This window comes from Pristis pectinata, chromosome 2, assembly GCF_009764475.1.
Source record: "Pristis pectinata isolate sPriPec2 chromosome 2, sPriPec2.1.pri, whole genome shotgun sequence".
Taxonomy (NCBI): domain Eukaryota; kingdom Metazoa; phylum Chordata; class Chondrichthyes; order Rhinopristiformes; family Pristidae; genus Pristis; species Pristis pectinata.
The window spans coordinates 136,014,573-136,031,644 of NC_067406.1; the positions used below are offsets into that span (position 1 = coordinate 136,014,573).

Here is a 17,072-nt window from a genome sequence, read left to right on the forward strand (position 1 = left end):
CCTCTTTTAATGCACTTACACCATGCCGTGATACATTTGTGAAGAAACTACACAGCAGATGGAGATATATGCATTTAAGAGAATGTTGCCAGGATTTGAGGGCCGGAGTTTTACGGAGAGCTTGGGCAAGCTAGAACTTTATTCCTTGGAGTGTAGGAGACTGAGGGGGTGATCTTCTAGAGGTGTATAAAATCATGAGGGGCATAGATAAACAGTCTTCCCCTCCCCCCCCCCCCCCCACCCCAGGGAAAGGGAACCAAAAACTAGAGAGCATAGGTTTAAGGTGAGAGGGGAAAGATTGAAAAGGGACCCGAGGGGCAAATTCTTTACGCAGAGGGTGGTGCGTATATGGAACAGGCTGCCAGGGGAAGTGGTTGAGGCAGGTACAATAGCAGCGTGTAAAACATATTTGGATAAGCACATGGATAGGAAAGGTTTAGAGGGATATGGGATAAGTGTGGGCAAACGGGACTAGCTCAGGTGGGCCTCTTGGTTGGCATGGACGAGTTGGGCCAAAGGGCCTGTTGCTGTGCTGTTTTACTCTATACATGAGGAAACCAAGGGCGGGGTGGAGCTCCTGCAGTGGACAATTCTAATCTTTAACAATGGAATTATTTTCTTTTGATGCATGGAAAACAAATAGGCATCATGTGGAATAAAACCACAGTAGTGTTGTTGGTAACATGATTATGTGCAATCACGAGAGGGCGGAATGAAGGATGAAGATCAAGTGGCTTTGATGCTGTCAATACTTCTGCAAATTAATACCAGAATGCATTCTTCAGAAACAATAAGTGATTTACAAGGAAATAATTACCGATTAAGGAGTCTTTTGGTCTATGGAATGCAAGTAATTCAAGTGATGCAGCCTAATCTTTTGCCTACAAAATGCTCCCTTTCAGTATGATCACCCTACCAGTCACAGCAGGGCAAACATTTCGGGAGGCTCCTAGTTCTTAAATACATTTTCTTTACCCAGACAGCGATGGGAATGTAGAACTCACTGCCATATGTAGGGGTAGCAGTGAATGATAGAGCAGCATTTCAGGGGACCCCGGGTAAAGAAAGGACAGCTTCTACCCCACTGTGATAAGACTACTGAACAGTTCCCTTATACAATGAGATGGACTATGATCTCACGATCTACCTTGTTGTGACCTTGCACCTTATTGCACTTCACTTTCTCTGTAGCTGTGACACTTTACTCTGTACTGTTATTGTTTTTACCTGTACTACATCAATGCACTCTGTACTGACTCAATGTAACTGCACTGTGTAATGAATTGACCTGTACGACCAGTTTGTAAGACAAGTTTTTCACTGTACCTCGGTACAAGTGACAATAATAAACCAATACTTGGACAAGGTGAGATATCTTTATTAGTCACATGTACTGTACATCAAAACACACAGTGAAATGTATTTTTTTTGCGTAGAGTGTTCTGTGGGCAGCCCACAAGTGTCGCCATCCTTCCGGCCCCAACATAGCATGCCCACATTCCAAAGCTGTAGGGGTTAGGAAGTTGTAGGCATGCTATGTTGGCACTGGAAGCGTGGCGAGACTTGCAGGCTGCCCCCAGAACACTCAACGCAAAAAAGATGCATTTCACTGTGTGTTTCGATGTATGTGACTAATAAAGAAATCGTATCTTATCTAATCCGTACGTCTTTGGAATGTGGGAGGAAACCAGAGCACCTGGAGGAAACCCACGCAGACACGGGGAGAACGTACAAACACCTTACAGACAGCAGCGGGAATTGAACCCAGGTCACTGCCGCCGTAGCTGTAATAGCGTTATGCTAACCGCTACACTACCCGTGCCTGCAAGGTAAGGCTTGCGTGGAACATAAACGCCACCAGGCCCCGGCTGGGCTGAGCTGTTGCCAGATTTAATATAACGGGGGATGTGCATTTACGTAGAGCTGGCCGTGTCCTCAGGTTAACTCAAAGACCATCACAGCCCACGAACTGTCTCGGAAGTCCGTGCATGGTTGTTACGTAGGGAACATCTGACTGAGATGTGCTGCTTGTAACAGGAGGAGTTGGACACAGATTTTAAACTCAGCTTGGTGAACTCGAAGGAGAAATAGCAAGAATATACAAATCAGGAACAGAATAGGAAATATCCTCTCAAGCCCGCTCCGCTGTTTAAGAAGATCACCGTTTACCTGGTTGTAACCTCAGCTCCACATGCCCTCCCACCCTGGTCACCTTTCACTTCCTTCCTTATCAAGTTTCTATTTACCTCTGCCTTGTGACATCCAAAGGCTCCCTTCCTCGAAGGGTGGTGGAGGCAGGGCGCCAAAGACTGGGGGCATTTGGAGAGCAAAGTTAGCCATTCAGCCCAACATTGCATCTACATTAATAATCCTACCAATCATACCCTTCCATTTCTTTCTCCCATTTAGCTCAACCTGAAACATCAACAATTCCTTCCCCTGCCACCCCCCGATGCTGCCTGACCTGCTGAGTTCCTCCAGCAGATTGTTTGTTGCTCCAGAACCCAGCATCTGCAGTCTCTTGTGTCTCTAGTCAGCTCCACTGCCTGGGTGAGGCCAAATGCAAACTAGGGGAACAGCACCTCATATTCTGCCTGGGTAGCCTACAACTCAACGGCCTGAACGTTGAAGTCTCCAAGTTCAGGCAACCTGCTCCCCCTCCGTCCTGTTTCTCTCCCCTCCTGGTCTACGCAGTTCTTCCTGCACTCACCCCAGCCCCCCATCGCCCTGTTTCTTTCCCCCCCTCCACCCTCTCCATCTGCCCCCACACCCACACACTACCCCCACTGGGTCCCCTCCCCCCACTGTTCCCGTCTGCCCTCCCCACCTCCCTTATTTGGTTCCATGCTCCACCTTTCTCTCCTATCAGATCCCATCATCTGCAGCCTCTTGTTACCTCCTCCTATCACCTCCCAGCCTCCGTCGCTTTTTCACTCTCCCCTCCTCCACCTGCCTAACATCCCTCCTCACCTGGATCCACCTATCGCCTGCCAACTCTTGCTCCACCCCTTCCTCTCACCTCTTTACACTGGCTATGTCCCCTCTGTCCTTCAGTCCAGATGAAGGGTCTCAACCTGAAACACTGACTGTCTGTTTCCCTCCACAGATGCTGCCTGACCCGCCGAGTTCCTCCAGCCTCTTGTTTGTTGCTCTAGATTCCAGCATCTGCAGTCTCTTGTGTCTCCTTGTTCTCATTAAATCCATCTGTTCTAATCACTTCAGTTACTTTATTCTCAGCACTGGCTTATACTTATGGCCTGAAATATAATTCCAACCTCCTCAGCAAGAATTTAGAACATAGAACAGTACAGCACAGGAACAGGCCCTTCAGCCCACAATGTTGTCAGACTAATTGAACTCCCGCTGGAACAAGTCCCATCGACCACTACCCTCTGTCTTCTGAGGGCAAGCCGATTCTGAATCCAAACAGCCAAGTCACCGTGGATCCCATGCATCTTAATCTTCTGGATGAGCCTCCCATGAGGGACCTCAATTTCTCTTTACCTCACCTTCAGAATTTTAAAATTCACTATTAGGTCAGCCCCTCAGCCATCCTCTGGATACTAGAGCTCCAGCTTGTTCAGTCCCAATCTCTTTAGTTTCTAGTGAGCAGAACCTACAATGTTTCACATCAAGCTTCACATTACCGTTGACACATACCATTTCTTCCATTAAATATGAATGAGCTGTGAAGTTCGTTGCTCAGACACTATCCTGCTACACAGTTTCAAGGAGGCACAAACCTTCATTTCATGTTTTCTTATGACAAAACATGAAGCCATTCAGCCCATCAATTCCATGCTGACTCAGAGAAATCTCACCACCCCCTTATTTCCCTGCACCTCATTCTCTCGCACACACACTCATCGACTCCCACTGATTCCCTGACCACTTGCTCACACAAGGGATAATTTACAATAGCCGATTAACCTATCAGCCAGCAGGTCTTTGGGACATGGGAGGAAACCAGAGCACCAGGAGGAAACCCACATTGTCACAGGGAGAACGTGCAAACTCCACACAGACAGTGCCCAAGGTCAGGATCGAACCTGGGTTGCAGGAGATGTGCAGCGGCATTAGCCACTGCCTATTGTGCCACGGAGAGGGGCAGGCACGGTATTGTAGCGGTTAGCGTGACGTTGTTACAGCGCCAGCGACCCGGGTTCAATTCCGGCCACTATATGCAAGGTCCTTGTACGTTCTCCCCATGTCGGCGTGGGTTTCCTCTGGGTGCTCGGGTTTCTTCCCACATTCCAAAGACGTACGGGTTAGGAAGTTGTGGGCATGCTATGTTGGCGCTGGAAGCGTGGCGACACTTGCGGGCTGCCCCCAGAGCACTCTGCGCAAAAGATGCATTTCACTGTGTGTTTCGATGTACATGTGACTAAAAAAGATATCTGATCCTATAAATATGAGTGAAAAAATGACGTATTTCCAGAATTTCTGATCGTCCACTAATTAGAAATTCACTCTCTAGTCACTGGTAAGACTGTTTTTACAGCATATGATTGAAATAAAATTTAGAAAATAATTCACACTGACCTACAACCAATCCTGTTGAAGAAGTCCCCTTCCATTTCAAATTTTCAGTCTTCATGGAAATTCTACTTTATAATAATTAAAAATAATCATGTTTATATAAAGAAAGTCTCTATCCAGTGAGAATGGAGTGCTCCTTATTTGAAAGCGACAAGGCATTTTAATTGCAACCCCACTGCTGGTATACGTACTTTGTTCTCTCATTGCCTGCATGATGTTGTGGAAGACACATTACACCTTCCAAGTTACTCAGCTCCCTTCAGTCCTTCCACCAGCTTCAGATGCAGGATTGCCAACTCTGTTTGGGCACCTTCCAGCACTTTTCATCACATGACCTCCCATCGCTGTATGCCCCACCCCCTCTCCTTCACCATTGGTTGTCCGACAACCCTCATGATACACGGCCTCCCCACAGCCAATTGGAAAGCACACTCCTTTTCATCTGCTTGGACAATTCTCATTCTTCACTCAAACTTTCCCCGATTGGAATTTTCCCTCAAGACTAATAATGTTTTTACATAGTCCATTATTTTTCTAAAAAGTTTATGCAGCAATGGTTAGGAACTTCTTTTTCAATTGGCACAGATATGATTGGATGAATGGTCCCTCCTGTCATAATTTTTTTTATGATTCCTTCTAGGAGATTAACTTTTAATTCTTGGAGCCCCTGGAATACCCTTCGCAATTATTCCTATCCATAGAGGCTTTTATTTTGTTTGGAACTAAATTAAAAAGTTTTAAAAGCTTTAAGAACTGGATGGGAAACAGTCGGACTTGAGTGCAGCTGATAGAGCCACCGCCTCACAGCTTCAGGCACCCGGTTCAATCCTGACCTTGGGCGCTGTCTGTGTGTGGTTTGCATGTTCCCCCTGTGACCGAGTGCTCCAGTTTCCTCCCACATTCCAACCACGTGAGGTTAAATGGCCACTGTAAATTACCCCTGATGTGTGAGTGATAGAATCTGGGAGAGATTGATGGGAATTGGGGAGAATAACATGGGAAGAGTGAGAATGGTTGTTTGATGGCTGGTGCAGATTCAATGAGCTGATGGGCCTGATTCACAAGAAAATAGGAGGAGGCCACTCGGCCCCTCAAGCCCTGCCCTGCCATTCAATATGATCATGGCTCATCTGCCCCAGTCCTCAACTCTCCTGTGGCAGTTCCCCGTAACCCTCAATTCCTTGATTTTTGAAATATGTATCTATCTGCACCTTAAGTATATCTCAAGACTCTGCGCTCTATAACTATAATTAAATAAGAGATGTGAGTGACAAAAGTTAAGATGTTCCTAGACACCAGAAGCAGTGAACTAACCGCAGTTAATTAGCACAATGATACAGCAGTAAAACAGTAAGCATGGAGAAAGATGAAGTGCACTTGCATCGACTTCTTTACATCCTTTAAATGACGTGCCAAACAGCTTACAGACGTTTTGAAGTGCAGCGTAATGTAGGAAACCTGGGAGCATATTGAACTCCCAGTAACATGGCAATGACTAGTATCAAAGTCAAGACACCAGCAATCACTCTCCTTGCCTTCTTCAAGCTGGGATCTTATTCCTGTCAGAGCACATTTGGCCTCAGTTTGAAGTCTTGCCTGGAGGGCAGCCCATCAAACAGTGCTGCCCTCCCTTAGTAATGCACTGCAGTGGAATGTCACCTGGGACACTGGTGCATGCAAAAACATTGGATGCCTGTCTTTAAGAAATATATGGTTCTCGAACAGCTACTTCCCATCAACTATTCAGTTCTTGAACAAACCTGCACAACCCTAATCACTACCTCAGTATAGCAACACTATTACTATTTTGATCACTTTGCACGACAATGGATGTTTTTTCTTTTTGTTCCAATTGTGTTTTCTTGTAAAAATTGTGAACAATTTATATTTAAATTTTTCTTGTGAATGTTGTGTCTACTGCTCTGTGCCTGTGATGCTGCTGCAAGTAAGTTTTTCATTGCACCTGTGCACACACGTACTTGTGCAGATGACAATATACTCGACTTTGACAACATTTCTGCTGTTGATGATGGTCCTCAGAGCTTCATGGCTGCTTAGTTGTTGCCAGTTATGTTCTGAATCGATTCAAGTTAGCACTATGGTTGTGACACACAAGTCCATGGAGAATGTCTACAGAGTGACGGGGACAGTTTGTTTCCACGATGACTGTTCTTACCATTGCTGTCACGGACAGATTCATTTGCCAGTGGTGAGCATAAAGACAAAAAGGTTTATCCCCTGTGGTAGCTGCCACAGATTCAGTCTGCCACTAATGTCTTTTACAATCTAGCATAGTCATTGTTGGTGCCACTGAAATATCCTCGGTGAGAGCACATTCTGTGCCCTTACTGTTTTTAATACTGCTTCTACATTAGAGGCCACATGAAGTCTCATGGTGAGTCAAACGTGGGCAAGGAAAAGTCTCTCCCTCTTTCCTTCCAGTATACCCCTCTGGTCCCTTCCTCCCTGAACACAACTGTAGCACCACCTTTTGTGACTCTGTCCTGCCAGTGGGGGCAATAAACCCCAAGATTGTCAAGGAGGATTCTGTATGATTCTGAGAGTTAGGTTCTTGCTTAATGCCTGTGGGACACTCTACCAATTTAGACTCCTGCAATGAGATCTTCATGAGGAGAATTTTTCAAAGTTGACTGGTTTGGGAATGACTTGCTCGCGTCCAGTTGAGTGGCCTGCTTGATGATGAGTGGTCTGTCTAGCTTTATTCTTCTTCTGTTTTGACACAGCAGTTATAATATAGCTGAGTGCCTTATTAAGCTGTTATTTGACAGTTAAGTCATACAGCGTGGGAACAGGCCCTTCGGCCCAACTGGTCCATGCCAACTGTGTTGCCCAACAAGCTGGTCCCATCTGCCTGCATTTGGCCCTTATCCCTCTAATCTTCTCCTCTCCATGTACTTATCTAGATATCTTTTAAACATTGTTAATGTGCCTGCCTCAACCACTATTTCTGGCAGCTCACTTCAAATATGCACCACCCTTTGTGTGAAGGAGCTGCCCCTGATGTTCATTTTAAGGAGGAACTTCTCTGAAGGACATTAGTGAAACAAAAGTATTTTTACAATAATCCGATCATTTTATGGCTATCATCATCATTGCACCTGTGCATACATGTACTCGTGCATATGACAATAAACTTGACTTTGACTTCAAATAAGACTCTAAAAATAAAAGCAGAAGTAGGACATATGATCCTTCAAGCCTGCTCTACCATTCATTAGGAATATGACTGATGTGATCTTGGCCTCAGCTCCACTTTCCTGCCTTTCCTCTGTAGTCCAAAATTTCGTTCTTGAACACATTCAATGCCTCACCCCTTGATATAGAAAGCCAAAGGTTCAAAGCCTTTGAGAAAAGCACTTCCACCTCATTTTCATCTTAATCGGGCGACCCCTTATTCTGAAACTATGTCTCCCAACTATTTTATCATTGGTGTCTGCCTTCATTGACAGACGGCTCCCAAGGCATGAAAGCATTCCAACCTCAATCATACTTCCTGTATAGGAGCATAACCTTCAACTGTCTGAAAGTCAAGACTTTACACTTGGCACAGAGCTCATGGTCTACTGGGCAGCAGTGATCTCCCGCCTTGCTGTATGCTTCTAAAACACACAACAAACAATTTCTGAGTACTGCAAAGATACCACCACTGCCTCTGCAAAATCTTCCAAATCCAATGACAGGATAGTGCCCTATTCCAATAGTAAGGCTCAAATTACAATGTTGATTCTGAGGGGCAGACTATGCCATTGGCGTGCCTGATACCAGACTCCTGAAACTGGCACTCTTGTCTGAGCTCTGTCACAGCCAGAGATTACCAGGTAAAGAAAGGAAACACTTCAAGGAAGTTCTCAAAATTCCTTGAAAAAAAAACATCCCCGTCAACCTGTTGCCAGCCCTGGAGCGTCACTGAAAAAATTGGAAGGGCATTAGGAGCTCTGAGAGTGTTAAGACTTCATCAGGAGCAGATGAGAGCCCAGCGGGAACAGTAGAAGGGGTGACCACCTCCCAAACCACCCATCCATTCACTTAGGCAGATCCTGCTGGTGTTATCAGTCACCTCAGAATCTGCAGCACTGGAGTGGAAGCACGTCACCCTCAACCAAAGGAGTGGCGAGATATTTGGAAGTTCCAGATTCCCCCAGTAGGGGAAGCATCCCCTCTGCATTTACCTTGTCAAGCCCCACAGAATCTTTTATGTTTCAATAAGATCACCTCTCATTCTTCTAAACTCCAGTGAGTACATGTTCAACCTGCTCAGTTTTTCCACAACCCCTTCATCTTAGGAGTCAGTTTAGCGGAGCTTCTATGAACTGAAGAAAAATCCAAAAGGTTGAATTTTTTTCCACTCAGTAGTTTGCATTTTCTGATAGTCTTGGTCCTTTCAGAATTAGCAAGACAACAGATTTGAACCATGGTCAGTCAAGGAGAAACAGGAATGTGGGACTCAATGTGAGGCAGATATTGGGATCTAAAGGCAGCTTTGGAGGAGTCTTACCCCTCGTACCTGTCCACGTACAAAGTTCTTGCAGTTTGTGGTTGAGAGCAGGATCTACAAGGATCGTTACGTTGATCACTACATTGTGATACAGGGGGTCATTCAAGTAAAGGGAGCGGGAAAGGATGAAACAGTGGGAGGGGACAATATAGCTAAAGAGATAGGTATTGTCCCATGCAGGCGCAAGTGTGTTGCCTGCTCAGTTTCAAAGTTAAGGACACCTCCTCAGGGCTGGACAGGATCCTGGAATGAGAGGAGAAACACCCTTGCTGTTCCACATGGGAACCAATGGAGAATGAGGTTCTGCTGAAGGTGTATGAGCAGCTGGGGTCCAGGGTAAAAAGTAGAATCACAAAAATATCTGGATTAATAGCCAAGCCCCATGCAGTTTGGCATAGGGTAAATAAGATCAGAGTGTTCAAAGGTTGATGTTGAAGAAATGAAGTTCAATTTAAGGGGCACTGGCCAGTTCTGAGCTGTTCCCCTGAGACGGGCTTCAGTTTGGGACCAATGCCTTGGGAATCACCCAACTAGGACTGTAAGTTAGGCATTGAAGTAAGTGGTGGCACTGGGGGAGGTTCTGGTGAAAGGAAATTAAAAAGTTAAAAAGAAAGGCCAAGGCTTTAGAGCAGGGTAGCAAAATGGGTATTGATAACAAGAGTCTGTGAGGAAGAGATAGAGCATACAAACATACGGGTATGCCTCCAATTAAAAGTCAGAGCAGGGAAAATTAGTGAAAAGACAAAATTATCTGAATGAACCCGGAGTTTTTAAACAAAATTGACAATTAATGGCACAAATAGAAATAAATGGGTGCGATCTAATCATCATTATGCTGACGAGACTGCAAAATGACAAAGGTTAGGAATTAAATATTCCAGCAACTTTTAGAAGAGATAGCCAGCATGAAAAATAAGGGAGGGAAGCCCTGATAATAAAGAATGGGATAAAGACGATAGAAGTGAAGTGTCGTAGCTCAGAAAGTCAAAGTTTAGGTGGAGCTATCGGCTCCCAAGTTTTCAGCAGTGCTTTCTCTCTCTATCAATGTCTCACAGAGAATCAAGGCCTTCTTATAATTTATCCCAGTTTTTAAAACTGCTTCAACCAGCTGTTGTAAGGGAGTGCCCTGCTTCCTTGCTTTTACTGGGTAAGATTAATCAAACCATCATCCTTGTGTGAGATTAGAAGAGAGGACCTGGAGGTGAAAATCAATGGACCCAGTTCACAATATCATTCCGAGTCCTCCATTTCTTAATAAGGCCCCATTTCACACCACGCTGTTTGGAGATTTTTATCTCAGGGAACACTTCCAACTGCATTAAGACTACAAATCTTACAGACTTCCCCCAATGAACTTGTTAACCTCATTTAATGAGGGAATTTCTGCTGAGTAGAGCCTAATCTGATTATCCGTAATAACTAAGAAAATACAGCACTGGCAAATAATGGTCTGTGGGCACTGAAATGTGAAAGGGCAGGATGATTGCAAAAGTACCATAAGTGGCAGTAAGAGGCCCTGCAAATCACTCTAACCCGACTTGTTGATCCACTGGCAGCCAAAACTCCACAGCAGGTTGACGAAGAATGTTTGTAATTTGCTAGCAAACATTTTTGGTGCTAAGAAGAATGCATAAATAAGGAACACAAAGTTTGCGGAGAAAATATTTGTGCATGTGCGTCTATGAATTCAAACTACAGAGGTCTGAGCTCTGATCCTTCAGCAAAATGGCACAAACTTTACTCAGTGCCTGTGCCACACAGGGCAGCAGTCAATGCCACAGCTCTTTGGGCTCTTAATGTTCACGAGGTCAAGTTTGTTAAAACTTAATGTTTCTCTAATTATTAATCTTAAATATGGATATTGTGGCAATGAGGCTGAAATCAGTGAGGTGGGAATTTTTGGTCACTTGTACCTAAAAAGTGTTTTATTATCCAATGCCTGTGGTACTTCCTCCTAGAGCTTGGTGGTGTTGGCCATAATGGAATGAGCACCTGAACAGAATGGCTGTCCATATTAGGCCAATTGTTACGTGCATTTCTTATTTACACTGAGCTCTGATTTCCACTCCATGAAACCAAACAGAGCAGAAAGCAGAAAGTGCCTTCAACTCATTGAAGGCACTTTGCCGATATTCCCGCAGTCTTTTCCAGATCCAACGTCTATGCAACCCCTTGATGAAAGCTTTTGCTGAAACTTCTTCCATCCCTCTGTCTGGCAGTGAACTGCAAATCAATAAATTTCTTCTAATCTCCCCCTCTGGTCCCACACCATTGTATGAAAAGAGCTAGTGTTCTCTTTTCAGAGTCCTGGCCAATGTTCATTCCTCAACTACCATCAATGAGTGCATCACTTGATCTTTAGCACATTGCTGTTTGGCAATTTGCTGTGCGCAATCTGGATGTAGCTATTCCTATATTACAGCAGTGACAACCAGTAGTTGTTCGTTTGGGATTTCTTGAGGCCCTGAAAGAGTCTACATTAATTGTTTTATCATTGATAAGGATCAGTTTCTTTCTTTATTCACTCATTGATGTTATGAGCCTGCAGTGCTTGCTGTGGTTCACTGGATAGTCTAAGGTAGAATGCCTACATTCTGCCATTCCCTAACTAAACCTCTCTACTCTTTCTCCTCCTTTAAGACCCTCTTTAAATCTGAAGATGTGGATCAAGCTTTTGGTTGTATGTCTGAATTACTGTCCTTGGGTTGGCGGAATCATTGTAACTTACGTTCAGCCCCTCCTGTTGTGCTGGTTGATGAAGAACTACCCAGCCTAATCCAATCGTCCAGCACTGGGTCTGCAGCCCTGCCGGTCATGGCTCTTTCAGCACATCCAAGTAGTGTTTAAACGTGATGGCTTCCTCCTCTACCACCCTTTCAGTAAACTCCAGATCTCTACCACTCTCAGGGTGAAATTGTTTTCCACAACTCACCCCTAACCCTTTGACCAATTACCTTGAACCTATGCCCCTTGGTTTTTGACCCCTCTACTAAGGAAAATACCTTCTTCCTTTTTATTCTATCTTGGCCCTTCATACTAAAAGACATTTAGACAGATACATGCATAGCAAAGGTTGAGAGGGATTTGGGCCAAACGCAGGCAAATTGGATTTGCTCAGGTAGGCAGTTTCGTTGGCATGGATGAGATGGGCCGAAGGGCCTGCTTCCTTGCTGTATAACACTATGACTATTATACACCTCAATTAAATCCTGCTTCAGCCTCCTCTGTGCAAAAGAAAACCCAATTTATCCAATCATGTTTTTGTCCGGTAATGCTCCTTTGAAGGCCCTTGGGACATGTCTCTACATTTATCCAGCCTCATTAATGTAAAGTATTGTTGTTACAGATCTATTCAATTGCCTCCAGGGTTCAACAGCTTTGCTGCTTATCAATTGTATTGATAGGCAGGCACAGTAGTGCAGCGGTTAGCGTAACGCTTTACAGTGCCAGCGACCTGGGTTCAAATCTGGCTGCTGTATGTAAGGAGTTTGTACATTCTCCCCGTGTCTGCGTGGGTTTCCTCCAGGTGCTCCGGTTTCCTCCCACGTTCCAAAGACGTACAGGTTAGGAAGTTGTGGGCGTGCTATGTTGGCACCAGAAGTGTGACAACACTTGCGGGCTGCCCCCGGAACACTACGCAAAAAAGATGTACATCGAGACACACAGTGAAATACATCAGACTAATAAAGATATCTGATCTATCTGAAAAGATACCGAAAATCTTTGCTCAACTTCTTACAATGTTGTGTGGCAGATAACTATTTGATAAATGTAATTAAATCCTCTACTTTAATAATTAGTTCAATAATCCTGTCTGTATGTTGTGGCCAATTAATAAAAAAAAACCATCTTGTAACATTTTGAATGTTATCCTGGATCAGTGACGGTGTGACAAAGTGACTAGACAGAACCTACCTTAAATAGAAGGGGGACATTGGTCTATCATCGTCTTGAGAGCTAAAAGATAAGAGAAACGTGTGTGAGTCCTTCCATAAAATATGCAGAAGCTGCAAGAATACTGAAAAATTCACAGTTTATAGATTAGCATATGGTACACAGAGAAAGAACGGCTCTAGCTCAGCACCACACAGGATGTGACATTGGAAATACGTCGCCGTTCCTTCACCGTCGCTGGGTCAAAATCCTGGAACTCTCTCCCTAACAGCTTTGTGGGAATACCCACATTTCAAGGACTGCAGCGGTTCAAGGTGGCAGCTCACCACCACCTTCTCAGTGGCAATGAGGGATGGGGCAATTATAGTCTACATCCCTTGAAATGAATTTTTTAAAAAAACATACATTTCAAAGCAGGCCCCAAATTTTTCAATGAAACTGAAGTACTGTGCCAGCAGAATACTCTTCACCTTACTGTGCGGATTCCAAAGAATTCCCTGGAATTTACAGCACAGAAACAACCCACTCAATTTAACCAGACTCTGCTCCATACAAGTGTCCTTCAACCCCTCTTCATCCCACCTCTCATGCTATTCCTTTTTCCCCCCATAGGTTTATGCAACATCCAAATAGTCCATCCCAATCATCCCAGGAGACGGTGAGTTCCACAATCCAATTCCTCTCCAGGTAAAACCATTCCTCCCGAAGTCAATTTTGATTTACTGCAAGTTCCGAATTCTGCCCACACTCCTCATGTTTCAGATGCTGTGGAGCTGCTGATATTTGTTAGATTAATTAATACATAATTAATGCCTCCACTTTAACTATCAAGGATCCATGTGGCCGATTCAAAAACTACCTCATAATATTTCAAAACTTGATCGCCAGACAAAGTTTGACAGGAAGAATGGTGAATGTAGCTTTCAGGATAATTTGGGCTTCCCTTCAGGTTTTGTACTTTGAGACACGAGATTGCAATGGTGAGCAGGAAGGTCTAACACTGTGGCTTATACTGAGGACTTTCACAGACAAGCTACCCTCCGAACAAACTATCTAGAATGATCGATATGAAATCACCAAATGAAGAGTGGGATAAATTCGGAGATGAGCCAAGTTATACGTCAGTGAACTAAATTATATGTTAGCTGCGGCTCAGTTGGTAGCACACCTGTCTTTGAGTCATGAGTTCAAGTCCCTCTCCAGAGACTTCAGGACAAAATGCTAGACGGAAGGAGTATGACACTGTCAGAGATACTGTCTTCTGATTGAGGTCAAGTTTGGGGCAGACCTTCCTTCAAGGAATTGTTGCAGCTCAGACATAGACCATTTGGTCCATCAAGCCATGGCAGCTCTTTGTAAAGCAATCCATTCTCTTTCTCTGTAACCCCATAAATTACTTTCCTGAAAGTGCCCATCCCATTCCTTTCTGGAAATTCTGATTAAACAGGGACATCAGCCTGGTTCTTGGCTTATTCCTCAATTACTATCAGTGAGAAAACAAATGAATTTGTCATTATCTCAAGCTGTCTACATTACAACACTATTTCAAAAGTACTTTATTAGCCATTAAATGTTTTGGGAAATTCCAAACTTGTGAAAGATGCTAAATAACCATGAATCTTTCTTTTGCAATAAAGTTGATTTTACTATGGTTCTGCAATACAGTGAACAAATTATTTAGATTATTTAGATTCCCCTGTCACCAAATATCCAGGAGAAGAGCTTTAGGGAATGGTTGACAACAATCCTACACCACCCTGGCAGAAAAGTGGACACTTGGCCCGATCAGACTTCACCCGACCCGCCACCCATTCTCACCCACTCTCACCCACCTGCATTTTCCCTTATTAGCTGCAGTCCCCTGGGTCCAATCTATCTCTGGGCCTTGCTGTCCCATGAGGCAGACCAGGTTGCCAGTGGCAACTAGGCCTCAGGTGATGGAATCCAAGGCCCTGCCCTTGGATCACCCTGATGACCTGTTGGCAGCTCACTGCTGTCAAAGGCCTTTGAACATCTCTGATAATGTGAGCCATTTAAAAACAGTCCAAATGGATATGAATAACTAGAATTTTAAAGTTTACAAACACCCTGTTATAGAACTTAATTAAAAATATAATAAGGTAAAATTTTAAAAAAGCAGTAACAATGTACCTGTACTTACCTTTACAATGGAAGCTGGTGACCCCATTCAAATCAATGGGTTTATTCTATGTTAACCAGCCATTCCGACTTACGGGTTGGATACTACGTGTATCAGCCCCTGAACTCAATGCTTGTGTCTATACCCAGGTCATGCCTGAGTCTAACAGCAGAGTTCAAGATCGGCTGTGACACCATCTGATCCCTAGCCCCTTCCTGACTTTCTCATCCCAATGCATAGACGGGGAAGACAGAGACAAACTGACCAGTGAGGAGGATGTCACTGGAGGCTCTTCTACAGAATACCTGTTGGCCCATTGCATGGGCAGTACCAGTGAGGTACTGGCTCAGTGGGCAACATTTCGACACCAAGCAAAAAGGTCGTGAGCTATAGTTAATTCTGGGGACTATGTTGACATAGGGTCCCTCAATATAGAGTCATGGAGTAATAGGGAAACAGGCCCTATGGTCCACTAATTCTACCCTAACCCATTTTATCCTGCCTATATTCCCATCAACTCCCGCACTACCTCCAGATTTTACCAACTCACCTACACACTAGGGGCAATTTACAGTGGCCAACTAACTTACCAACCCACATGTCTTTGGGATGTGGGAGGAGACCAGAGCACCTGGAGGAAACCCACATGGTCAAAGGCAGAATGTACAAGCTCCGCACAGACAGCACTGGAGGTCAAGATTGAACCTATGTCGCTGGAATAGCAAGGCAGTGGCTCTACTAGCTGTGCCACAGTGCTGCCCTTGTTTCTGGCAGGCTTTCCCGAGCATGTTGTCAGTGGGTCAGGCTGAAAATTAGCAAGCCCCGATCATTCTGTGAGTTCTTTGGGGCCAGCAGGCAAGTACCAATGTAAGTTCAAGAGCACTTGCACGCAGGCTCTCGGAGAGCGGTGCTGCTTTCCTCGGTTGATTTATAGTTGTTGGCTGACCCAATGGAGATAAAGTCACGAACTGCCTGTTCTCTTTCCATTTCATTAAATGAAACAGAACTGGCCCTAATCACTCTTCTCACATTTCTATTTCTCAGTGCACAGATTTCATAGGATGTAACTGCGAGCAAAGGGAGGTCCCTGGGGCTGAAGAGCCAGACTCCACTACACTCATCTGAATCAGGTTAGAAAATGCTGGTTGGATCAGAAGGTTATCAACTCCTGAAACAGAGAGAGGCCAGAGAATAGCACAGGAACTGGTCTCAGAAAGGGAGGGGCACAGAGAGACAGAGTGTCCAATGGCAAAACAAAAAGCAAAAAAGGAAATAACAACCACATGTACTTATTTTCATTTATATAGCACCTTTCATGTACCCAAAACATTAGGACTTTTAAGGGAACCTTACCAGGCAATAAATTAATGTAAAGCCATTACAATTTTATAAACTTCTACCTGACCTGATGGAAGTTTATGAAAGTATGAGAGGCACAGACAGAGTAGACAGTCGGTATCTTTTTCCCCAGGGTTGAAATGTCTAATACCAGAGGACATGCATTAAAGATGAGAGAGGGTACGTTCAAAGGAGATGTGTGGGGCAAGTTTTTTTCCCCCCCACATAGAGAGTGGTGGGTGTCTGGAATGCACTGCCAAGGGTGGTGGTGGTGGAAGCAGATTCGATAGAGGCACTTAAGAGATTCTTAGGCAGGCACATGAATGTGCAGAGAATGGAGGGATATGGACCATATGCAGGCAGAAGGGATTAGATGCTATTAGCTTTATTAGTTCAGCACAACATCGTAGGCACAGTAGTGCAGCAGTTAGCGTAACACTATTACAGCACCAGTGACCCGGGTTCAATTCCAGCTCTGGTTTCCTCCCACATTCCAAAGACGTACGGGTGAGGAAGTTGCGGGCATGCTATGTGGGCGCTGGAAGCGTGGCAACACTTGCGGGCTGCCCCCAGAACACACTACGCAAAAAGATGTAGTTCACTGTACATGTGGCTAATAATCTCTCTCTCTGGCCTGTACTGTTT

General features: G+C 44.6%; 1 protein-coding gene across 9 annotated transcripts in view; it reads right to left on the minus strand.

The window, feature by feature from the left end:
* The window catches only part of fam13a (family with sequence similarity 13 member A), a 252,848-nt gene that overhangs the window by 63,541 nt on the left and 172,235 nt on the right, over positions 1-17,072 (minus strand). For all 9 annotated transcript variants that reach the window (XM_052009895.1, XM_052009890.1, XM_052009901.1 and 6 more), the window contains one exon: positions 12,971-13,012. In XM_052009895.1, the coding sequence (XP_051865855.1) occupies positions 12,971-13,012 (42 nt within the window). The remainder of the gene's footprint in view (positions 1-12,970; positions 13,013-17,072) is intronic.